Genomic DNA, 16,767 nt, shown 5'->3' with positions numbered 1-16,767 from the left:
TTAGAACAAACAGTCTTACCGCAAATTCAACCCAAACTCTAGGTCAGATATGTGGATGACACCTTTGTAATCATTAAAAACACAGAAATAGAGAACACACACCGGATCATCAACGCCACACTCACAGGAATCTGATTCACTAGAGAGGTAGAAAAGGACAACCAACTCCCATTCCTAGATGTGATGGTACAGAGAACACCGAACGGAGAATTCACCATAAAGGTATACAGGAAAGCCACACACACAGACCAAGTCCTAAACTATGAAAGCAACCACCCCAACACACACAAAAGTAGTTGCATCAAGACACTGTTCAAAAGGGCCACAACACACTGCAGTACACCAGAACTGCAAAAAGAGGAAGAACACCAATACAATGTATTCGCCAAAAATGGATACCCCCGCAATTTCATCAACAGTTGCCTAAGGGAAAGACAATGGAATGAGGACATGCCGCAACCCAAAGGACTAGCCACACTACCATACATCAAGAGCATTTCCGAACTGACAGCCAGACTACTGGGACCACTAGGACTCATAACAGCACACAAACCAACAGCCACTCTCAGACAACAACTCACCAGAATGAAGGACCCGATACCCAGCATGAGCAAAACCAATGTAGTGTACAAAATCCCATGCAAGGACTGCACATAGGACAAACAGGAAGACAGCTAACGATCCACATCCATGAACACCAACTAGCCATGAAACGACATGACCAGCTATCCTTAGTAGCCACACACGCAGATGGCAAGCAATATGAATTCGACTGGGACAACACTACTATTATAGGACAAGCCAAACAGAGAACAGCCAGGGAATTCCTAGAGGCATGGCACTCATCCACAGATTCAATCAATAAGCACATCGACCTGGACCCAATATACCGACCACTGCAATGGACAGCTGGAACTGACAACCGGAAGCGGCAGATTCAAACCACTACAAATGGCGGAGGAAAGATCACAGAAGCGCTTCACAGGAGGCTCCCAAGCACTGAGGATGTCACCTAGACAGGGGACGAAACGTCTGCAACACAAATTCCCAGCTCGGCAAACAGAACCACAACAACAAGCACCCTAGCTACCAATCTTCTCACAAACTCTAAATTCGTCTGCCTTACCTGTCATGTTCCTCACTTTATACCAAGTGCACTTGAGACTACCAGTCCCACAGTGTTCAGTAATCTCTCCTTGTCTGCTCTTCCTTTTAGCCTTACTGATCTTAGTCTCTGCCCACTCCTCACTCATTTCCCTTGCTGATCCACTGCTCTGGTTCTTATGAGTTTTAACACCTCCAAAATAACACAAGCAAAGCTCACTGCCAGGATATTACTGCCCCTCCAGTTTAGCTGCAACTTGCCCTACTTGTACAGGTCCCATCTGCCCTGAAAGACATCCTAATGATTCACATATCTAAAGCTCCCCCAACACCAGCTCTTTCGCCACATATTTAACTGTTCTATCTTTCTATTCCTAGTCTCACTGGCATAAGACATAGGAAATAATTCTGAGAGTACAACCCCAGAGGTCCTACTTTTCAACTTCCTACCTAACTCACTGAACTTCCTTTGCAGGACCTCATCACTTTTCTGTCGATGTTGTTAGTACCAATACGTACCATGACCTCTGTTTTCGCTCCCTTTTGTATATGCCTGCACCCTAGCAGCAGGGGGACAACACAGCATCCTGGAATCTGTTTTGTGGCCACAGAAATATCCACCTGTGCCCCTGAATAATTCAGGAGAACCTGGACAAAAGCCAGGATTTTTTTAAAAATTAGGTTTCCAAGTGGCAAGTAAAATTGCTAGACAACAACCATCTCTAACAAGGAAAAATCTAACCATCACCCTTTAACCTACAATAGCATTTCCATTGTTCACGATCAACTATCAACATTCTGGGGTTATGACTGACTAGAAATTGAATGGGACTAACCATTTTAATACCGTGGTTACAAAAACATGTACTATGAAACTCACCTCCTGACTTTCCAGTGCCTATCCACCATCTTCAGGGCACAAGTCAGGAACGTGTTGGAATATTCCCCATTTGCCTGGATGAGTGTAGCTCCAACACCACATGTGGCTTTACACTATTCAGGACAAAGCAGCCTATTTAATTGGCATCCCATCTACCACCTCCATCATTGCTCACTGAGAGCAATGTGTGTCACACACCAGATGCAGTGTAGCAACTCAGCAAGACTCTTCTCCCAGACTATCCACAACCTCATCACCTCAGGAGGATCTCCCACCAACAGTCTTCAACCTCATAGTCCAGGAACCCTGCACCACCCCGGTTCTACCTCCTACCTAAAATTCACAAATCTGACTGCCTCGGTCGACCCATCGTCTCAGTCTGTTCCTGCCCCCTTGAACTTATGCCTACATACCTTGACACCGTCCTGTCCCCCTTGGTTCAGGATCACCCCAAATACATTAGAGACACCACCCACACCCTTCGGTTCCCAGCTCCCAATACCTCATCATCACCATGGACATTCGTCCCTATACACATCCATTTTACCTGACAAAGGTGTCCAAGCCATCCATTTCTTCCTCTCCCAGCACCCCAATCAGGACCCGTACAATGACACAATCATTTGATTAGCTGAACTGGTCCTGACGCTCAACAATTTCTCCTTCGAATTCTCCCACTTCCTCCAGACCAAAGGAGTAGCCATGGGTTCCCGCATGAGCCCCAGCCACGCCTGCCCCTTCCATGTTCCGCAGCTATACCGGCACCATTCCCAACCTTTTCTGCCACTACATCGATGACAGTATCAGTGCCAGTTTGTGCTCCCACGAGGAAGTTGAACAGTTCATCAACTTAACTAACATCTTCCACCCTGACCTCAAGTTCACCTGGACCATCTTGGACACCTCACTCTTCTTTCTGGACCTCTCCTTTGCCATTTCCAGTGACTGACTCAACATGGACATCTACTACAAACCCACCAATTCCCACAGCTACCTGGACTACACCTCCTCCCACCCTACCTCCTGTAAAAACACTATTGCTTACTCTCAATTCCTTTGCGTCCGCCGCATCTGCTCCCAGGAGGACCAATTCCACGACAGAGCATCGCAGAGGGCCTCCTTCTTCAAGGACTGCAATTTCCCTTCCCACGTGGTCAATGATGCCCTCCAGCGCATCCCCTCTATTTCCCATACCTCCGCCCTTGAAACCCCCCCCACTCCAAGTCCTCACCTTCTAGCCCACAAACCTCCAGATACAACACATCATCGTCCTCCATTTTTGCCACCTACAAACAGACTCCACTACCAGTGATATATTTCCCTCCCCACCCCTATCAGCATTCTGCAGAGTCCATTCCCTCCGCGACTCCCTTGTTAAGTCCATGCCCCCCACCAACCCACCCACCGCTCCCGGCGCCTTCCCATGCCACCTCAGGAAGTGCAAAACCTGCGCCCACTCCTCCATCCAAGGTCCCAAAGGATCCTTCCATATCCAGTAGAGATTTTCCTGCACCTCCACACACATTACCAACTGTGACCGTTGCTCCCAATGTGGTCTCTTCTGCACTGGGGAGACAGGACGCCAACTTGCAGAACATTTCAGAAAACATCTCTGGGACACTCGCACTAAACAGCCCCACCCGCCCTGTGGCCGAACACTTTGAGTCCTCCTTCTACTCCGCCAAGGGAAATAAGGACTGCAGATGCATAAGAACACGGTCAGCTGCAACCCCTGCAAATCACACACCATCCTGACTTGCAACTAAACTGCCATTTCTTCACTGTTGTTGGAGCAAAATTCCAGAACCCCATTCCTATAGGCACTAGTAACATGCCAATAATACACTGACTGCAGCAGTTCACTAAAGGTGGCTCACCCACACCCTCAAGCTCAATTAGGGATGCTTGCTTTCAACATCCACATCCCACATAATTTTAAAAGAATTCCTTTTCAACTACATAGCTGGGCAAATCTGGATAGGACAAATGAGTTGTATGAGTCAAAACATCATAAAGACTATCAATTCAGAAACCAATTAATTTAAAATAGCTTTCCCATACTTAAAAACTATTAAAACCAAATAACAGATGAAAATATCAGGAACATGTAGCTTTAAGAAAACAGGAAGTGACAGAAGTGCTTAATACCATGCCATATAATTTACCAAACAACAAAATTATAGCCTAGTGCAATGTATTTGTCATTTACATAAATGATTTGGATGCGAGCATAAGAGGTACGTTTAGTAAGTTTGCAGATGACACCAAAATTGGTGTAGTGGACAGCGAAGAGGGTTACCTCAGGTTACAACAGGATCTTGACCAGATGGGCCAATGGGCTGAGAAGTGGCAGATGGAGTTTAATTCAGATAAATGCGAGGTGCTGCATTTTAGGAAAGCAAATCTTAGCAGGACTTATACACTTAATGGTAAAGTCCTAGAGAGTGTTGCTGAACAAAGAGACCTTGGAGTGCAGGTTCATAGCTCCTTGAAAGTGGAGTCGCAGGTAGATAGAATAGTGAAGGCGGCATTTGGTATGCTTTTCTTTATTGGTCAGAGTATTGAGTACAGGAGTTGGGAGGTCATGTTGCGGCTGTACAGGACATTGGTTAGGCCACTGTTGGAATATTGCGTGCAATTCTGGTCTCCTTCCTATCAGAAAGATGTTGTGAAACTTGAAAGGGTTCAGAAAAGATTTACAAGGATGTTGCCAGGGTTGGAGGATCTGAGCTACAGGTAGAGGATGAACAGGCTGGGGCTGTTTTCCCTGGAGCGTCGGGGGCTGAGGGGTGACCTTATAGAGGTTTACAAAATTATGAGGGGCATGGATAGGATAAATAGGCGAAGTCTTTTCCCTGGAGTCGGGGAGTCCAGAACTAGAGGGCATAGGTTTAGGGTGAGAGGGGAAAGGTATAAGAGAGACCTAAGGGGCAGCTTTTTCAAGCAGAGAATGGTACGTGTATGGAATGAGCTGCCAGAGGAAATGGTGGAGGCTGATACAATTGCAACATTTAAGAGGCATTTGGATGGGTATATGAATAGGAAGGGTTTGGAGGGATATGGGCCGAGTGCTGGCAGGTGGGACTAGATTGGGTTGGGATATCTGGTCGGCATGGACGTGTTGGACCAAAAAGTCTATTTCCATGCTGTACATCTCTATGACTCTGTGACTCTATTATAGTTCAGAAAGCTGATCTGACTAAGGAAAACATTTGATTTCCGTGAACACATGACAAGTAATAAGAAGGCAGAACAATAAGTGGCTGCTACTTTTGGCTTGAAGTCAGCGTGAAAACTAAAATAATCAAGATTTGGAGGTGGCGGTGTCGGACTGGGGTGTACAAAGTAAAAATCACAACGGTTTACTTGGAAGCATTAGCTTTCGGAGCGCTGCTCCTTCATCAGGTGGTTATTTAAAATAATCAAAAGCATATTTTCCCATCTATGGTCCAACACACTTCCCACACAAAGAAATTTACATATACCTGAAGTCCTGCTTAAGGTTAATTATGCACATACTATTTTCTCAAATCTATTCAGAATGTACATAGAACATAACAGCACAGTACAGGCCCTTCGGCCCTCAATGTTGCGCCGCCCTGTCATACTAATCTGAAGCCCATCCCATCTACACTATTCCATGCACGTCCATTTGCCTGTCCAAGGACAACTTAAATGCACTTAAACTTGGCGAATCTACTACCGTGGAGATGTGGCTGTGTTCCTGAAGAAGGGCTTATGCCCGAAACGTCGATTCTCCTGTTCCCTGGATGCTGTCTGACCTGCTGCGCTTTTCCAGCAACACATTTCCGAATCTACTACCGTTGCAGGCACAGCATTCCATACCCTTACTACTCGAGTAAAGATATAGTACATGTATTTAATAATTTCATAAATTTTAGAAATCAGGTTCAACTTTAAAACTAACTCCATAAAAGATGATTGATTGAATGAAAATAAAATGCAGGCTACAACTTCACAAAAAAAATTACTTTGTTGAAGTTACATACTTCCAATCTCCAAAACATTTTGTATACTAATTTAAATGTGATTTTCTTGTCAGTACTTCATATAATTTAATCCCTCAGACAATGCAGACATTCAGCATGAAATTCATTTCGCTTGGTTATAAGGTTACTTGAGTGATTTCTAGGAACGAAGAAGTTATTTTATAACAAAAGATTGTAACCATTAGAGTTCAGAAGGAGTGATGATCTTAACAAAATGTTTTAAGATCTTGAGGGGACTTGGCAGGTGCTGAATGCTCGTTTTCTCTTAGAGTCAGTCAGAGACAAAGCACAGATTGTAGGAGAGGCTAGAATTAGTTAATACAGTTCAAAAATAAAAACGGACTCCCCATTTATGAAGAAATTAGAAATAATTCTTCTATCAGATAGGTGTTAGTTTGTGGAAATTTCATTCTCTGACAGAAACAGGGCGGTGTCATTGAATATTTTCCAGGTGGGATCAGATTTATTCGTAATAAACAGGGTGAAGGCCAAAATACAAATCAGCCATAAACTTGTTGAATAGTAGAGCAGGCTTGAGACATTGAATGGCTTACTCATGCTTCCAATTCATGTTTTTGTCTGGAGATCTGCACTTGTCTTAAAAGCACAGTATTTAAAACTCAATTGTTTCAGAGAACACAATGGATCTTAGGAGGACAAACACAGATAATAAATTTACAACATAAAAATTTAAACTTCACAAAGCAGTTAACCAGTTTAAATTTTACGTTCACTAGAAGGATTAAAATGAAATTGAAAATCAGCACTACAAAGTAGATACAATTCATGACAAGACTGAAGGAATTTCAGATCATTGTGATACCAAGCTTGTGGTTTCAGAAGCCAATCACCTGACTTTAAAATTAACTTGGTCAGACTGCTTAAGAAAGACCAAGACTCAATAGTGGACATTAGGTGGCAGAGGAAAGCGGTTTTATACAAGCAAATTTACTTCAGAGGAATTAAAAGAATATGCTTTTATTTTGAAACAAGAGTTTCCATCACTAATGACTTGATACTTTTTAAGTGCACTAATTTCATATTTATTTATTCTACATTATGTAAGCAACATATTGAAGATTGAACATCAAGCAAATAAAAGCTAATCACAACCTTGCTTTATCAGTTGATATGATGGCATTTAGTCATTGTGCTGGTTTAATAAATTACAAGTAATTGTAATTTACACATTTAAAATTGACCTCATTTACCCCATGTTAGAACATGAAATAAAATAGGAGTTGGAATAAGTCAAGGCACAGTAGACTCGCTCTGCCATTCAGTAAGTCATGATTTAACATCAACTCCTTTTTGGGAGCATTTGAGTTGGAGGACTAGTCACAGAGGTATACAGGACAGGAACAGGCCCTTCGGCCCAACTCATCCATACTGACCAGGTTTCCGAAACTGAACTAGTGCCTATGTTGAAAAATGTGGTGCTGGAAAAGCACCGCAAGACAGACAGCATCCGAGGAGCAGGATAGTCGACATTTCGGACATAAGCTCTTCTCAAAATGTCGACTCTCCTGTTTCTTGGATGCTGCCTGACCTGCTGTGCTTTTCCACAGGGCCACTTTTTGACTCTGACTCTCCAGCATCTGCTCCTCACTTTCTCCTACTCCTGAACTAGTGTCTACGTTTGGCCATTATCCCCTACACTTCTCCTATCCATTTACCTGTCTTTTTAGGTTCAGACTATTCAGCTCCTTGAATCTGCTCCATTACTGGATTAAATCATGATTGATTTTTTACCTCACTGCCATTTGCTGCACAATTCTTTGTTATCTTTAAATATTTAGGGAGAAACTTATTGATCGACAACTTGAATATATTCAGTGGTGAAGCCACTGGAGCTCTCTAGGAGAGGTAAATCACTATCTTCCAGGTGAAGAGACAGTTAATCTGTTAGCCTAAGATCCCCCAGATTCCACACTCTGGACCTCAGCATCCAGAGTCAAGCACATTCAGAACGTGACACAGCTCATTGTGGTTACATTTTATTCTTTAAACTACAAGAGTATGGGCAGCTTTATTCTGAATTGTTCCACATAGGAAAGCCCGCTCAGGCCAGCTATCAAGCTTGCCCATCTTCATTGCAATCACTCTTAAAACGAGTCAAACCATTCTTCAGATAAAATAGTTACCAGCATTCAAAAGGTGGCTCAACACCTTGGATAAATTGGAATAAGACTTGTTTTTTCCACTCTTTTACACTAATCCCTTGCTATGAAATGCCATGTACCATTTGTCTTCCTAACCACTTGCTACATGTTAAAGTTAACCTTGAAGTTAACAAACCTTTTCCTTCCTGTTAACATGATTTGGACATGAACCAACAACTGACATCCCCTTGTAGTTTGAATTTATTCTATTCCTGAAGAAGGGCCTGTGCCCGAAACGTCGAATCTCCTGTTCCCTGGATGCTGCCTGACCTGCTGTGCTGTTCCAGCAATAAAGTTTCAACGAATTTATTCTATTCAAAATCAACAGTATTTTATATGATCAACTGAAGGGAAATAATTTTCCATCACAGAAGGATCTAGATGTTTTAGTGCATGAATCACAAACATATGACAAATATTAAGTAAAGTTAACAGAACATTATTGTTTATTTAAAAAGGGAACTAAACACAAAAATAGCATGCTGTGCTTCAGTTTATACAAGGCACTGGTGAGATCAAATCTGGAGTGCTGTGTACAGTGTGAATTTGTATTTGAATGATTTATTGTCATTTGCATTTTACAGGTGAATAATACAAGAAAATAGTGAAAAGCTTCAACTGTCACCACAATCCTGTGCCATTTTAAAAAGTTTAAGACTAGAGAGAGAGAGTAAAAAGAGTTTGTAACCTCACCATGAGTTAATTAGATTAGATTAGATTACTTACAGTGTGGAAACAGGCCCTTCGGCCCAACAAGTCCACACCGCCCCGCCGAAGCGCAACCCACCCATGCCCCTACATTTACCCCTTACCTAACACGCCGGGCAATTTAGCACGGCCAATTCACCTGACCTGCACATCTTTGGACTGTGGGAGGAAACCGGAGCACCCGGAGGAAACCCACGCAGACACGGGGAGAACGTGCAAACTCCACACAGTCAGTCGCCTGAGGCGGGAATTGAACCCAGGTCTCTGGCGTTGTGAGGCAGCAGTGCTAACCACTGTGCCGCCCACAAATTCTGAGTTAACTCACCAGCAACACTACATCTCCATCACCACCCCCTGCACTGGGCCCACCATCACAGGAGCTGCCACTTTAGGCGCCAGCTCTTCACCTCTGGGCCCACCGTGCCAACACCACTGCCCACTCTGAACCCACAACTGTCCACAACCAGGAATGCCAAGCTCCACTGCCATCTCTATGAGGCCAGGAGTTTCTCTTCTGGGCCTACTGCAACCAGGAGTTCCTGGCTCTGCTGCCAGACCAGGCTGCATCAATAGTCCCTCTCCTGCCCCCCTCCTCAGAGATTTTGCTTTGCCGGTGCTGCCATCTTAAAGAGTGTGATGGCACTTCTGCTGCCTCTGCTTGCTAGAGGAGGTATGCTGCCGCTGGCCCCAAACACCGGGAGAATGTCCTTGCTACCGCTGCCACTAATCACCAGGAAGTGCCACACCCCCTGCCACCACCTCCAACCTCCAAGAGGCTGCCACCACTCCACACATAACCCACTCTCACTGATGCTGTCGACTGACTTACAAAAGAAAAGAAAAATGAAAGAAAAGGGAAAGAAGAAAAAAAATGATGGGAGCGGATGAGCCTTGGGTAAGAGCCTGCATGCAGCACTGCTACCCTACCGCCATCTTGAAAAGTCCAAATACTGATCAACTTATGCAAGAAAGGATGTAAATGTGTTGGAAAAAGTTCAGAGAAAGTTCTAATAACAGGAGTGGGCGGATTGTCTTATGAGGAAAAGTTGGACAGATTAAGATTTTGTCCACTGGAATTTAGAAAAACAACAGACAAATTCTTGAAGCATACAAGACCTTGAGAGAGGTCCTGATAGAATGGACACAAAAAGTTTGCTTCCTCTTGTACGAGAGCCTAGAACTAGGGTCACAGTTTAAAAATAACCAATGAACGATTTAGCAAAAGGGATGAGGACAACGAAGATGGAGTGTCTTTGGAACTCCTTTCTTCAAAAGATGTCGTAAACAGTCTTTGAATAGTTTTAAGACAGGTCAATAGATTATTGCCAAGCATGATGCTGAAACGTTTTCCGAATGCATGTAGGAATGTGGAGTCATCAGATTGGCCAAGATTTTCATCAATGGCAAAACATGCTCAAAGGACCAAGTGGCCTATTCCTGCTCCGAATTTATCTGATCATATTGATAGATTAGATTGCCTACAGTGTGGAAACAGGCCCTTCGGCCCAACAAGTCCACACTGACCCTTCAAAGAGTAACCCACCCAGACCCCATTTCCCTCTGACTAATGCACCTAACACTATGGGCAATTTTAGCATGGCTAATTCACCTGACCTGCACATCTTTGGACTGTGGGAGGAAACCGGAGAAAACCCATGCAGCCTCGGGTGACTGTGTGGAGTTTGCACAGTCACCCGAGGCTGGAATTGAACCTGGGATCCTGTGCTGTGAGGCAGCAGTGCTAGCCACTGAGCCAACTTGCCGCCCCAAACATTATCTGGGTCTCTGGATTAACAGTTGACTGATAATACCACTTCGCCAGTGCCTACCCTGTAGATAAAAGGTAGAACACAGAACAACATCCAAAGGCAGTTAAAAAACTCAACAAAGTCAAAACATTAGGAACAGTAACCAAAAGCTTGTGTGAAAAGAGTCAGATTTTAAGAAGGACTCTGAAGTGATGGACAATTTCAGAGAGCATTCCAGAGTGTGTTGCATATTCAGCTGAAAACACAGTCAAGATACCTGAAGAACCTGAACCAGTTGTTGAAACAAGGAAGATCTGAGAAAAAGGGAAGATGCTGCTGGACATGCTAATTATTTCCAGTATTTTCTGTTTCCACGTCTGGGTGAAATTGTATTCTAAGGCTGTGGTCAGTTCACAGATAGCCTCTAGATTACATAATTCAAATTTCCAGACTCCTCAGTCAAAATGCCTCCTGACAGCTATCAAGTCTTTTTCTTAGACAGACTCCTTAAATTAGTTAAACATAGATCATTTTCTTGAATTTGACTCAACAAGATGACCTCTCATTCTTAACTCTGGGGAGCACTGGTCCCATTCTATTCCATTTCTCCGCATCTCATCCCAGGATGCAGTGGAGTAAACATTTGTGCAGCCTTCTATGTCAAGTAATTCAAATACATCTACACATCAGAATTATAGTTTGAGCTGATAAATGGGAAGTGCTGTATATGTTCAGTAACTGTAAAATAGGTCACTGCTGTTGTGCAAATATTATTTTTGGACTTTTTTTTAAAACTCATTTGCAAGGCATGGGTGTTATTGGATAAGCTAAGATTCATTAGCCATTATTGAAAAAAACCAGGAGCACCCCCTCAGACCCACAGTGTCACTACCTGGAACACCAACGTACAGATTAGCCAAGCAGCTACATTAAAGACTAAAACAGAGTAGAAGACTCACAACACTCCATCCAAGAATTCCTGAACACCAAAAACACCAAGACAGAAGAGGATGAAATAATGGCATCCTTTGACATAACAGCCCTGTTCATATCAGCATCAACCTGACCAAGGAAACACTGATTACACAATTAGAAGAACCAAAGACACATCCACCAAACACCACCAACTTCACCAGCAAGAACAACATCGTCAAGCTAGTGGACCTATGCCTTACCACCCACTTCACTTTCAACAACAAAACCAACAGAACACCCATGGGATCTCCATGTTAAGGGTTCTTAGCAGAGGCAGTAATGCAGAGACTCAAAACAAGCAGCTTTGTCAATCTTCCAACCAAAACTTTAGGTCTGCTACATGGAAGACATCTTTGTCATCACCAAACGGAACAAATTAGAGGACCATCAACAATACCCTTACTGGCATAAAATTCACTAAAGAGGAGGAAAACAACAACAAACTGCCATTCCTAGATGTCACAGTAGAGCAAACAATCAAAGGCAACTTCAAACCAGCGTCTCCAGGAAAACAACACATACGGACCAAATATTGAACTACAGAAGCAATCATCCCAACACCTACAAATGAAGCTGCATTAGAACATTATTTCAACCAACCACCACACACTGCAACACAGAGCAATTACGAAGAGTAGAGGAAAATTAGTGTATTCAAAATGAACAGGTACGCAATGAACACAGTCCTCCCATTTCTCAGCAACAAACCCAAACAAGCAGACAAAACGCGTCCAAAAACCCTAGCCACTCTCCCCTACATCAAAGGCATCTCGAAAATGACTGCCAGAGTACTCAGACCTCTTGGCATCATGGTAGCCCACAAACCCACCAACACATTAAAACAGCAGCTAATAAACTTAAAAGACCCCATACCGACAACAAGCAAAACTAATGCCATTTACAAAATACCGTGCAAGAACTGTAACAAATGCTACATTGGACAAACAGGCAGAAAACTAGCCACCAGGATGCATTAACATCCACTAGCCACAAAAAGACATGACCCACTCTCACTAGTATCCTTACATACAGACGAGGAAGAACACGACTTCAACTGGGACAACACACCCATCCGAAGACAAGCCAAACAGAGACATGCACGAGAATTCCTAGAGGCATGGCATTCCAACCGGAACGCCATCAACAAACACATCAACTTGGACCCCATTTACCAATTTCTGAGAAAAAGAACTGGAAATGACATCATCACAGGAAATAACATCACCGACCCCAGGAAACCTAAACGCATAAATAGAAAGTGGGACACTAACACCAGTGCTTCAACAGAGGCTCACTGATGATGTTACCTAGTATGGTGATGAAACATCTGAAAAGGAACCTCTCAGCTCAGTGACAGTGAGCAAACGTACATCCATTCATTACCCATCCCTAATTGCCCTCAAGAAAGTGATAGCAAGTTGCTTATGTAGGCACACACATTGTGTTGTTACAGGACGAGTTCTTAGATTTTAATCCTGTTACAGCAAAAGAACAGCAACAGATTTTCAAGTTAGGATAGTGCATGGCATGCAGGGCAAAATGATGGTGCTCCTACATATATGCTGCCATTGTCTGAATGATAAAATCGTGGGTTTGGAAGGTATTCTCCAGGGAGCCTTGGCAAATTATTGCAGAGCATCTTGTAGATGGTACGCACTGCTGCAGTTTCTCTGCATCAGTGAAGGGAGTGAATAGGTGATAGAATTGGCATGCCAATCAAAAGACTGCTTTGTCCTGGATGGTGCTAAGCTTCCTGAGTATTTTTGGAGTTGCACCCATCCTAGCAAGTGGACAGTATTCCATCACATCCTTGACTTGATAGCAGTATCCACAACACCTTCCATCACTCCACTGATGGAAAGTAAACTGATGAGGCGATAAACTGCTTGGTTGATTTGTCTTGCCTTTTGTAGACAGGATATATTTGTACATTTTTCCAAACTGACAAGTATTTGCCAGTGTTCTGAATGTACTAAACCAACTTTGCTGGTGTATGGCTAGTTCTGGAGCACATCTTCTGCACTTTGTCTGGAATACTGTCAGGGCCCACATCCTTTCCATTGTCATCAAATATTTCTTGCTATTGTGGAGACTATGAAATTGGTTGAATGTTGGGGACTTTAGGAGAAAGAAGAGATGGATCAACACCTTGGCAATTCTGGCTGAAGAGAATGTAAATGCTTCAGTCTTGTCATTTGCACCGATGTGCTGGACTCCTCCATTGTTAAAGATGAAAATATTCATGGTATCTCCTCTTTACTTTTGTATTTATTCACAGGATGAGGGCATTTATTGCCCATCTCTAATGGAGGTTGAGAGTCAACCACATTGCTATGAGTCTGAAACCACATGTAGACAGCAGTTGTCCTTCCTTAAAGAAAGAACTTTAGTCAACCAGAAGGGGTTTTCCTGACAGTCAACAATGGTTTCATGGTCATTGTTACTCTTAATTTCAGAACTTTACTGAATTCAAATTTCACCATATGCCATGGTGGGATGTGAACCCGAGTCTCCAGGACATTAGCCGGGTCTCTGGATTAACAGTTCAGCGATAATACCACTAGGACATTAGCTACCCTTGAAGTGAGTTGTCCACCACTGTGAATGTGGCAAGACTGCAGAGATCTGGTTTGCTGATTGTGGGATAACTCACTGTTTGGCATGTAAACAATCCTGTGTTTACGGTATTGGGTGAGTGAATGGTGACTTACCTTTCAGATAAGTCACCATCTTTCAGATGAGGGGGGTGGAACTAAGGATGTGGTCAAAACCAACACAAGTGCCAATTGATTATCAAGTCAGACCAATATTCAATTCAGTTATAATATTAATCAGAGAATTTAATAAGTGCAGCAGGTGCATATGGTGTCATACGGAAACCTAGGCTTTCATCCACCATACCCGTCTCAGTATGGAAAGCCAATCACAATCAGTGGAAGATGTTGAATTATTAATAATTTGATGTTTTAAAATAGAACTATTCTGCAGATTCTCCATGAAAATCCAAAAAAGAGTTAGGAATTCACAGGAATTGTTGGCATGGTTTGATTATATGATTTTATGCACGGAGAAAAAAGCTATACTTCCAGACTCTGCAAATTGTCTCAATGGCAACTCCAAGATCATTTATTTTCACGTAATTGCAAGAATAATTGCACTTTGTTTCCCTGTGCTCTGTAATATTCTGCAATGTTTCTGAAAAGATATTCCTTTTAGGAAGAAGTCACAAAACCTTTTCCTCTGAAATAAAACTCAACAGAGGCCATTAGGTTCTTAACACCGCAACTCATATTTTAAAGAAAAACAGTTCGCATGTTAAGGTCTGAACTGGTCTCTGGTAAACTGTGTTGGAAATGTTACTTTAAATTTTCTTGGTTATTCTGGCCCACGAAGGAAGAATTCACCAGTAAGATTCTGTTTTCAACCCACATCCAATGTTGCGCTTATTCATGCGGATGACGTGCAAAGAAACACTGTGCCAACACACGCCACAAGATATTGCAAAAGAAATATGTTACCAAAGCAATTCGGCGTCGACACAACCTTCAGGAATAAATACCCCGCTTTATTTTTTAAAATAATAACACGCAAGTTGGGGCTTGTTTTGAAAACTAGGGCCCGTTAGGTTGTCATCGTAGCGCAACCAAACTTGCTCGCGAAAGGAGTGACGGGTCAGATGACCAATCACGGTGCAGGGAGTAAAGGGGGTGGGTTTTAGTCTGAGGCTCTGGTCCAATGAGGAGGAGGGGAAGCAGAAGTTCGGTTGAGAGGTCTGAGCGGGAGCCATCCCGATGGAGAGCGGCGGCGCCCTCACCCTGGCCCGGGACACAGACAGAGACACACACTCACCTCCTCGGCGTGCTTCCGTAGGGCTTTCTCCCGCTCATACTGGGTGATCAGCTGCTCGTTATCCTCCCTCAATAACTCCAGCTCCACCTCGTGTTCCTGGTTCTCGGCGAACATTGCGTCCAGGTTCTCCAGCACACCGACCACCAACGGCATCAGGTCCTTCACCACGTCCTCGTCGTATTTGCGGATCATCCGCTCGAACTCCCGGTAAATACTGGCCGCCAGGCCCGACACCCGCTCCGACATAACATTGGTATTGGAGTCATCCTGGTAAACTACCCCATCGTCCATTTCCATTTTCTTTAAATTATTGACGTGCAGGGTAAAACATACAAACAAATTAGTGAATCACGCCAGAGGAAATCGAGAAGATAACCATCTGTATTTCCCCTCAGCTCCAGGTGCTTTCTTCTCGGCCGTCTCCCGCTCCCTCCCTGTTGACGACGCCGCTCGGCTCGAGGCCACTGGCTCCAACCCCGCCCCCTCAGCTCTCGGCCCCGCCCCACTGCACGTTGCCGCTTGCCGGGCACGGTCTCGCCCTCAGATTGCGCGCTCCCGCCCTGCTCAATGACGAAGGAAAGGGTGTTACCGCGACTCGTGATCTTGTCACGTGCTGTTTCGCAGCCAGGCTGGTGTCTGGAATTCTTCAGCCTTTTGTGCAATGACAGGGACTGTGTGAGGTTAGAGTAAGGAGAAGCTTCTTCAGACGGAGAGTGGTGACTCAATGGAATTCATTACCACAGAAGGCTGTGGAGGCCAGGTTACTGAGTATATTTAAGATGTGGAGGAGCTATTGTTGAACTGGGGTGGACAAAGTTAAAAATCATGCAATGCCAGGTTATAGTCCAACAGGTTTATTTGGAAGCATTGCTCCTTCATCAGTTAGTTGTGGAGCAGACTATAAGATATAAAATTGATAGTGAAAGATTATAGTGTCATGCAACTGAGATGATATATTGAACAAACCTAAATTGCTGTTAAGTCTTTCTTTTAGAATGGGTTACAGGTTTTGGTTCATTAATGTGTAAATCCCAAAATTACTTTTACGATATGTTCTTGGGATAACTTAAGGTTTTACAAAAAAAAGTGACATCTCAGCTCAGCCAATGCATTAAAGGTGTGAGGTTAGAGTGTGTCTGTATCCCAATCTTGAGTCAGGCTGGTACTGTTTCCAAAGTGGAATTTATAAAATTTTATATGGATTGACTGCCTGCAGATTATGCAGTTTCTGAGCAAAATAATGTATCTGAAATGTTATGTAAAATCACCTCATAGACTTGTCTGTGCTTGCATGAGAGAGATTGTATGTGCATGTGATAAACATGAGCTGG

The 16,767-nt window shown here is 43.5% G+C and overlaps 1 protein-coding gene across 2 annotated transcripts in view; it reads right to left on the bottom strand.

Moving 5' to 3' along the window:
• The window catches only part of LOC122562314 (C-Jun-amino-terminal kinase-interacting protein 4), a 294,916-nt gene extending 279,040 nt beyond the window's left edge, over positions 1-15,876 (bottom strand). Inside the window, exon 1 of one of the 2 annotated variants that reach the window (XM_043715173.2) lies at positions 15,437-15,876. In XM_043715173.2, the coding sequence (XP_043571108.1) occupies positions 15,437-15,733 (297 nt within the window). In that variant the 5' untranslated portion in view covers positions 15,734-15,876. The remainder of the gene's footprint in view (positions 1-15,436) is intronic. The other variant, XM_043715179.2, reaches the window with a different exon arrangement.
• Positions 15,877-16,767: the final 891 nt, after the last annotated feature.

This window comes from Chiloscyllium plagiosum, unplaced genomic scaffold (genome assembly GCF_037043375.1).
Source record: "Chiloscyllium plagiosum isolate Xiang-an unplaced genomic scaffold, Cpla_swu_hap1 HiC_scaffold_25, whole genome shotgun sequence".
Lineage (NCBI taxonomy): Eukaryota > Metazoa > Chordata > Chondrichthyes > Orectolobiformes > Hemiscylliidae > Chiloscyllium > Chiloscyllium plagiosum.
This window is presented reverse-complemented; position numbering and strand designations above follow the sequence as displayed.